The sequence below is a fragment of the Salminus brasiliensis genome, chromosome 22, assembly GCF_030463535.1.
Source record: "Salminus brasiliensis chromosome 22, fSalBra1.hap2, whole genome shotgun sequence".
Taxonomy (NCBI): domain Eukaryota; kingdom Metazoa; phylum Chordata; class Actinopteri; order Characiformes; family Bryconidae; genus Salminus; species Salminus brasiliensis.
The window spans coordinates 2,468,893-2,477,763 of record NC_132899.1 but is presented as its reverse complement, the minus strand read 5'-3'; the positions used below and the strand labels follow the sequence as shown (position 1 = coordinate 2,477,763).

General features: G+C 45.7%; 1 protein-coding gene across 1 annotated transcript in view; it reads left to right on the top strand.

The window, feature by feature from the left end:
* The window catches only part of LOC140544267 (zinc finger MIZ domain-containing protein 1-like), a 64,135-nt gene that overhangs the window by 38,903 nt on the left and 16,361 nt on the right, over positions 1–8,871 (top strand). The window contains exons 2-3 of the mRNA XM_072667715.1: positions 2,234–2,347; positions 3,699–3,804. Of these exons, the coding sequence (XP_072523816.1) occupies positions 2,333–2,347; positions 3,699–3,804 (121 nt within the window). The 5' untranslated portion in view covers positions 2,234–2,332. The remainder of the gene's footprint in view (positions 1–2,233; positions 2,348–3,698; positions 3,805–8,871) is intronic.

Sequence of the window (8,871 nt, the reverse complement as noted above, 5' to 3'; positions counted from 1 at the left end):
TAGTGCACAACGTCTCTGCTTGCTTACACACACACACACACACACACACACACACACACACACACACACACACTTTAACTCGTTTGCTAGATTTATTGCTGCATGCTGGATGGTGGCGCCAGCCTCAGTGACTTCCTCTCTTGTGTGTGTGTGTGTGTGTGTGTGTGTGCAGTTGTAGAGCCTGTGTTACACTGTATTAGTGCTTGACTTTTGTTACATCAGACCTTTTATACATATACACTATCTATGTCCTGCAAAAACCTGGTATCTCCATTATCCATTATCCAAAATGACCTGGAATAAAATCTTTTTACATTGACTTCCATTAAAAATTCAGCAGGTCTTTCTCCTATAAAGTTGGAGATATGGGTTTTTGTTGCCATCCAATGAAAAACATGTATCTCCATGTTTGTCAGTTTTTAGTGTCTCATGGTTTGAACCCTGTAGCTGCTTCTGAACACTGTGTGAATAATTCTGGATGAATGGACCAATAGAAATGCTCTAAATTACACGGGATAAACTCGTATCTTCCATTCAGAGTTAAGACCATTTATATATATATGTTAGGGGTGTAACAGAACCATCATGATACGGGAACCCTTGGTCGATTGTCGGTCTGCGTTCTAGTCTGTTCTTGTGGTTCTTGTGGACCCACCCCAGCCTGTTCCATTCAAAAGTGTACGGGTGTGTCCCAATTCAGGAGCTGCAGCCTACGGAGGCTGTATTTAAAGGCCCATTGCGTGACAGTCGTGTGACTATGCTGTAGATTCATTGCCTGCTGGTGGAGGATATAAAAAAAACACTTTTTCTGAAATGTGTTATTGTTATTTTTTATTATTATTTGTTAAATATATATATAAAACATCACAATCACGGACATCACTGGCCACTTTATTAGAAACCCCTACCCTGTGCTTCCACTTCTGGCCACTTTATTAGAAACCCCTACCTTGTGCTTCCACTACTGGCCACTTTATTAGAAACACCTACCCTGTGCTTCCACTTCTGGCCACTTTATTAGAAACACCTACCTTGTGCTTCCACTCACTGGCCACTTTATTAGAAACCCCTACCTTGTGCCTTCACTTACTGGCCACTTTATTAGAAACCCCTACCCTGTGCTTCCACTTCTGGCCACTTTATTAGAAACCCCTACCTTGTGCTTCCACTACTGGCCACTTTATTAGAAACACCTACCTTGTGCTTTCACTCACTGGCCACTTTATTAGAAACACCTACCTTGTGCTTCCACTCACTGGCCACTTTATTAGAAATCCCCTACCCTGTGCTTCCACTTCTGGCCACTTTATTAGAAACCCCTACCTTGTGCTTCCACTACTGGCCACTTTATTAGAAACACCTACCTTGTGCTTTCACTCACTGGCCACTTTATTAGAAACACCTACCTTGTGCTTTCCCTCACTGGCCACTTTATTAGAAACACCTACCTTGTGCCTTCACTTACTGGCCACTTTATTAGAAACCCTCTAACTTGTGCTTCCACTACTGGCCACTTTATTAGAAACCCCCTAACTGTGACACAAACTCTGCCATAGATTAGACCGTATCATTTCGGTCTGGCCTCTGGCTACACCTTCATCGGCCACGCCCTTCGAAAAATGCAGCCCCTAAATTGGGACACACCTTTGCATCTAGCCAAATACAGTCCAAATATAGTCCAGAGGCATTCTTGCTCCACCTGTGTTATCGAAGATGCATCAGCAGGTGATTTGTGTGGACTTGGGGAAGGCGCTAGTCCGTACTTGACATACTTTGCACTAAGAATCCCTCCCTAAGCTGTAAGCCGATGGAGTTACATGTAGCTGTAGTCTTGTTTGCCCTCCCCTCCTTATTTTTTCATGTAGGTGTTTTTGCGTGTGGGTGAAAACGTGCTACATGCTAACGTTTACAATTTACTGCACAATTCACACACTGCAGGCTGTATTAGCTACCTCAGGGGGGCGCTCTACGGCACTATACACCCCCCGAGACAGTAACTTGCGCAACTGTGCTTTCACATGAATCTGAAGAAACCTGGTCGGCTCTACCAGACCACGGTGCGAACCGAACCACCACTTTTGCGTACTGTTACACCGTTACCCAAATATATATATAAACAAAAATATATAGCTCAAACTGAATAGAGGAATCTGTCCAAGCAGCCGGAAGCACGTGTGTGACGCTGTGTTACGTTGTGCTCGTTTGTTTATTTCTCGTTGGTCTTCTTTTCCAGCACTTGCAGAACCCGGCCAATTTCCACACGGCGGCGACGGAGCTTCTGGACTGGTGTGGAGATCAGCGGGCATTTCAGAGACCCTTCGAGCAAAGCCTTATGGGATGCCTAACGGTAGGAGTTACTACTTTCTGTATAATTGTATGACACAGTTGTGGTGGGACAGTTAAATACTACCACCACCATGCTTAACAGTTGGTACAGTGTTCCTGGGGTTGCCTCGTCAGGCCATAAAACTGTCCTCCAGATGACTTTTTATTTTTATTTTGAAGCAGGGTCTTCGTTCTGGGACGGCAGCTATGGGGATGTAACAGTCAGTTGGTTGATAGTGACCCTGGAGGAGCTTAAATCTTGTGTGTAATTTTAATGTGTTATTTCCAAATGACTTTGAGTATTAACTATCCAATATTTATTTATAATAGGTAAAACTACACCGTCCACATTGCTAAGTTGTTACTGTAGCTACAGTAATAGTGTCTGTGTTTATATACAGTATATATAGAGTCCTATTCCACCCACCCCCCCACACTCTCTAAATCCGATCAGTTCCTTAAAGCTACAGTAATTATAGCTCAAATTAGAGAGTGTGCGTACAGCCTCCAATTACAGTCTAACACACCCCTCCTTCCATGTTTTCGGATGTTAATTAGACTGCACAGCCTCATATATCACTTTCCTAATGTGGATTTAAGTGTGTGTGTGTGAAAGGGAGAGGGTGTGTGTGTTGGAGACTGCGTTTAGGAGAGATAATAATACACTCGGCTTTGACAGAGTGTAAACTTGGAGACACAGCAGCCGTATTTAGACAGAGGGAGTGTGTGTGTGTGTGTGTATGCATGCATGCTATATTCATTGTTGAGTTTAATGTTTTAAGCATGCATAAAAGAAACCCCCATTTGCCCCTACTGGACACTTTATTAGAAACACCTAATTTGTGTTTCCACTCACTGGACACTTTATTAGAAACACCCTAACTTGTGCTTCCACTCATTGGCCACTTTATTAGAAACCCCCAGCTTGTGCTTGTTTCCACTCACTGGCCACTTTATTAGAAACACCCTAACTTGTACTTTCACTCACTGGCCACTTTATTAGAAACACCTACCTTGTGCTTCCACTCACTGGCCACTTTATTAGAAACACCTACCTTGTGCTTTCACTCACTGGCCACTTTATTAGAAACACCTAATTTGTGGTTAAGTATAGTATTGTTAAATAAAGCCCCTCTCTCTCTGTCTCTCTCTCTCTCTCTCTCTCTCTCTCTCTCTCTCTCCACTCTCTCTCTCTCTCTCTCTCTCTCCACCTCTCTCTCTCTCTCCACCTCTCTCTCTCTCTCTCTCTCTCTCTCTCTCTCTCTTTCTCTCTCTCTCTCTCTCTCTCTCCTTCTCTCTCTCTCTCTCTCTCTCTCTCTCTCTCTCTCTCTTCTCTCTCTCTCTCTCTCTCTCTCTCTCTCTCTCTCTCTCAGGTGGTGAGTCGTGTTTCTACTCAGCGAGGGTTTGATATGGAGCTGGGTTACAGGCTGCTGGCTGTGTGTGCTGCCAACAGGGACAAGTTCACCCCCAAATCAGCAGGTACGACTCAGCAGGATCCCCACCACTCCTACAGATCCACCCGATTCCTCCGTTCAGAAGCTCCTCAAGCTTCAGTCTTCTATCTTAGGGGTGTGGAACGAGTGAAACTGCTGAAGATGGCTGTGTGCAGAAGGCTTTTCCCACAGAGGTCACTGGTGTCACAGAGATTCCATCTTGTTTCTGATGTAGCCCAGCGGAGGATAATTGGCTGTAATTGCTGTGTTTACTGTGAGGATGGAGGTGTCTGCCTTATCGTCTGAGAATGTCTCCGACCTCAACAGCGAGTTCCTAAATCACCGCCAGACTGTTTGTGTTGTTGTGTGCCGGGGAACGTCTGTGTTTTAACTTTAGGAGCAGCACGAAAAGAACAACACTGTGGTTCAGTGTGGTTCGCTTCTCCGTAGCTTCTTGCAGAGACAAGTCCTGGAGTTTCCAGCTCCTCCGTCCCAGTTTAGGCTCACGCTACACGAAGCGGAGAGCGTCTGACTCTCAGCCTCAGCTCTTCACTGACTTTCTAGATTAGACATTTAGACGAAGGCGGGGCATCACACACACGGTGAGTATCGCTGCAGCGGAGGCCACGGATATCTTCTGTCTTTACGAGAGAAAAAGACAGAGCAAACAGAGCAAAAAGGGTGAAGGTGTGGTTGAGACGTAGTTGGGGCAAAGATGTGGTTGGAGTGAAGGTGTGGTTGGGCTGAAATTGCAGTTAGGGCAAGGTGTAAAGGTATGGTTGGGTTGGAGATGTGATAGGGCAAAGGTGGGGTGGGTAAAAGCGTGGTTGGGGTAAAGGCATGTTTGTGGTGAAGGTGTGGTTGGGGCAAAGGTGGGGTGGGTAAAAGCGTGGTTGGGGTAAAGGCATGTTTGTGGTGAAGGTGTGGTTGGGGCAAAGGTGGGGTGGGTAAAAGCTTGGTTGGGGTAAAGGCATGTTTGTGGTGAAGGTGTGGTTGGGGCAAAGGTGGGGTGGGTAAAAGTGTGGTTGGGTCAAAGGCATGTTTGTGGTGAGAGTGTGGTTGGGATAAAGGTGTAGTTGGGGCAAAGGTGAGGTGGGTAAAGGCGTGGTTGGGGCAAAGGTGAGGTGGGTAAAGGCGTGGTTGGGGCAAAGGTGAGGTGGGTAAAGGCGTGGTTGGGGCAAAGGCATGTTTGTGGTGAAGGTGTGGTTGGAGCGAAGGCAGGTTTGGGGTGGAGGTGTGGTTGGAGCGAAGGCAGGTTTGGGGTGGAGGTGTGGTTAAGGCAGAGAGCTTCAGTGATTCATTTAGAATTTGATTCTCATTACAAACGAATCAGTGATTTATTGGATTCAGTGACTCGCTGTGAATCTCTCCTGCTGAACGAATCACAGAGCCAGTGGTGAGACTGCTGTCTGCTAGAGGAACCGATGGCCGAGCTCCTCTGGTCTCCTGGACCCTAATTGAATACAGTGTTCCTCCAGATAATGCTCTCTGGGACCTAATGTGTTTAGCCTGTCTGCCGGGATCACTGAACGCCCTGCAGAATCCGATCACAGTTCTGATGACATCATCGAGGAGCCTAAGCTACAGCCCATCCACAAACACCACCAGACACCGAACATCCGCAGATGGTCAGCTGTATCTGAACATGAGCTCATATTTAACACGAAACCAGATTACATGTGATTTACGGACATAACAAGAGGGTTATGAATATTAATATTAATACATTAATATTCATAATCAATTTTTTCCTTCCCGAAACCACAAGCAAGCCTGTCAGAGTTGGTTTGAGGCGAGTGTGTGATGGTTTAGACGTGCAGTTAGCACCATGCTAATTGGTGCATAAGCTTCCATTACTTATTAGCTACATTAGCCTCGTAGCTGCAGTGTAACACTAACCAACCAACCTTCAGACACTAAACATGCACTGTACGGACAAAAGTATTGGGACACCTGTTCATTCGTTGCTTCTTCTAAAACCAAGGGGATTAGAAATAGCTACTGTCCAGAGAAGATAAAGGCTTTCTACTAGATTTTGCAGGAGGAGCATTGCTGTGAGGATTTGATTGCATTCAGCAACAAGCACAGAATGTTGAGTAATTGATCACCACCCCACACACATCTCAAAAGTACTGGATGGAGCTCCTCCACCACCATCATTCCAGAGAACACAGTTCTTCCACTGCTCCACAGCTCCTCAATGCTGGGGGGCTTTATACCCCTCTATAGCCCACGCCTGGCATTATTAGGCAGCATGCTCCAGATAGTCCTATTCTATTGGTATTGGCACTTCTCTACAGAAGCCGCAGCTTAAAGTAGCCGAATGCATTCATTCATTAGAAAGGGGTGTCCACAAACATTTGGACATGTAGTGTATTTGCGTCCTAAAGCTTGCTGCCCCCGAATTCCTGCTACCCACCCAATCACAGACGATCGGGAACGCTGTACGCTTGAATAGTCATATTACCCATTGGCACCAAGACCCCACCTCATGCGTCACAGTTGACTTCGCCACCCTCCGCTAAACACCCTCCGCTAAACACCCTCCGTTAAACACCCTCCGCTAAACACCCTCCGCTAAACACCCTCCGCTAAACACCCTCCGCTAAACACCCTCCGCTAAACACCCTCCACTAAACACACTCCGCTAAACACACTCCGCTAAACACCCTCCGCTAAACACACTCCGCTAAACACCCTCCGCTAAACACACTCCGCTAAACACACTCCGCCCAACTCTCAGGCAGCTTCTAGGCAGCAGTGTAGGGGGGTGGATTTGCCTGTCTTACCAGCATATGAGCAGTTCTCTCTGAGAGCTGCCTTGGCCTTCCACACACACTCATACACACACACACACACATAATCTTGTAGTGCACCACCCTTATTGCAGACATGTAATGTGAGCTCTCAGTCTCTCTCTCTCTCTCTCTCGACCCCTCCTTCTTCATTTCTGCTCTCTCCTCTATGAAGTAGCTGTGTGCACATGAGCGAATGCGGCAGAGTGTATACGATTGAGGCTGTGTGTGTGTGTGTGAGAGAGAGAGTGTGATGCTATGGATCATTAGACAGACAAGGAGATATAACATCTGCGTTCATCCCAGGTGAGGAGAAACTGCATTAATTACTCGGTTATTCTCTCTCGCGCTCACTCTCTCTCGCGCACACTCTCTCTCTCTGCACTGCCGGTGGTCGTCATCATTGAGCCTGGGTTTGATTGGTTTACCCTGAGAAGCTTAGGCATGAATAATAGAGTGATAGATGAGCTACTGCTGGGCAACAGAGGTGAGAGAGAGCGCGCGAGAGAGCGAGAGAGAGAGAGAGAAAAGCCATGTGAAATCGGGACTATGGAGGCAATTAATCAGGCGCATTAATATTTGAACATTAGAATTAATGGTAATTGAGACATTATGGTATTATTATTAGTAGTAGTATTAGCTGTTGTTGTTGCGTTGATGTTTGCCTGTTTATTAATATATAATATATGCTCATATATAATATATATATAGTCCACTACTGTGTACAGAGTCCACTCAAAATGAATCAACCCCCACTGCAAATTAGATCCTCTAATCTTAGACTCTACTGAACAAAAGTCAATATGGAGACCTTAGTACTCTTCTCTTCGCCTGAGCACTCTCAGAAGAGGAGGGTCTTTAGTCTGGGTTTGAGGACAGTGAGTGTTGGACTCTGCTGTTTGGACACCCAGGGGAAGCTCGTTCCACCACTTCGGTGCAGGACAGTAAAAAGTCTGGACGCTCTTCTTCCGTGGATCTTAAAGGATGGCGGGTCGAGCCGAGCCGTACTTGAAGCTGGAAGGGCTCTTGGTGCAGATCGGCTTTTGACCATCGCCATCAAGTACGGAGGGGCTGGCTGGTCCTGTCTTGGCTTTATAGACCAGAGTCAGGGGTCTGAATCTGATGACCTTGGCATCGTTAAGGAATGTTGAAGACGACCCGACCCGCTGCATTCTGGAGAAGTTGTAGGGGCCTAAAAGGGAGACCAGCCAGAAGAGAGCTGCAGTGGTCAAGTCTTGAAGTGACGAGAGACTGAACGAGCACCTGGGCGACTCTCTAGAGAGGAAGGGTGGAATTCTCCGGATGTTGTACAGGAGGAATCTGCAGGACCGAGTCAGAACTGCAACATGACTTAAGAACGATAACTGATCATCCATGACTACATCAAGGCTTTGAGCTTCTGTAGGTGGACGGACCAGTGAGTTCTCAAAGGAGATGGCAATAAACCAATCAGACATAACCAATTTAAATATCTCAGCACAGCCAATAGAACAAGTTCTTCCTCCAAATTCAGCCCAAAATACAGTCTCAGAACTGTCCTGCTGCAGACGTGATCCGCAGCCAGACTCCAGCTTCTGGCAGCAGCGTTCCTGAGGAATCTCGGCCCAGTCCTCATGGACAGCGCCCTCCAGTTCTCCAGTTCTCAGTATTCTTGGGTTTCCTCCTGCAGCCGCCTTCCTTAAATCAAAGCAAAAAAACTCAGGCGACAGTGATGGCTTCTCCAGCATCTTCCAGGACTTCTTCTGACGCTCGTCATGAAGGGGTTGAATTACTCTGAGACTGCAGTCATCATGAAAAAGGTGTTTTGGGCTGAACTAGAAAGAAGCTCTCGTTCTAATGGTTGTGTTAAGATATTTAAATGAGTCTAGTCTGATTGGTTAATTGCAAGCAGCTGAAAGTTTGTAAATCTAGCTGAAAAGACTACAGTAGCTACTTTCCGTGGGGATGTAGTGTATATTATAATTATTTCTAATTATGTAATATATGTTATATATAATATTGGAATGTGATACAGTTAGATAATTATTTACCATACAATCATATATACACATTTGCCACTTTATTAGAAACACCTACCTTATAATTTCACTGTTCGATTTTACACTTTTATTCATTATTCATTCGTTATTAATTGTTTATTTATTGTTAATGAATAGTTAATTCATTCATTTAAAATGTATAAAAATAATTTGATTATTATATAAGGTGCTGTTACAATGATCAGAGGGTCGCTGGTTCAAATCCCGGTCGTGCTGCTAGCTATCAGCAGCCGAGGCCCCGAGAGAGCACAGTTGGTCTTGCTCTCTCCAGAGTGGGTA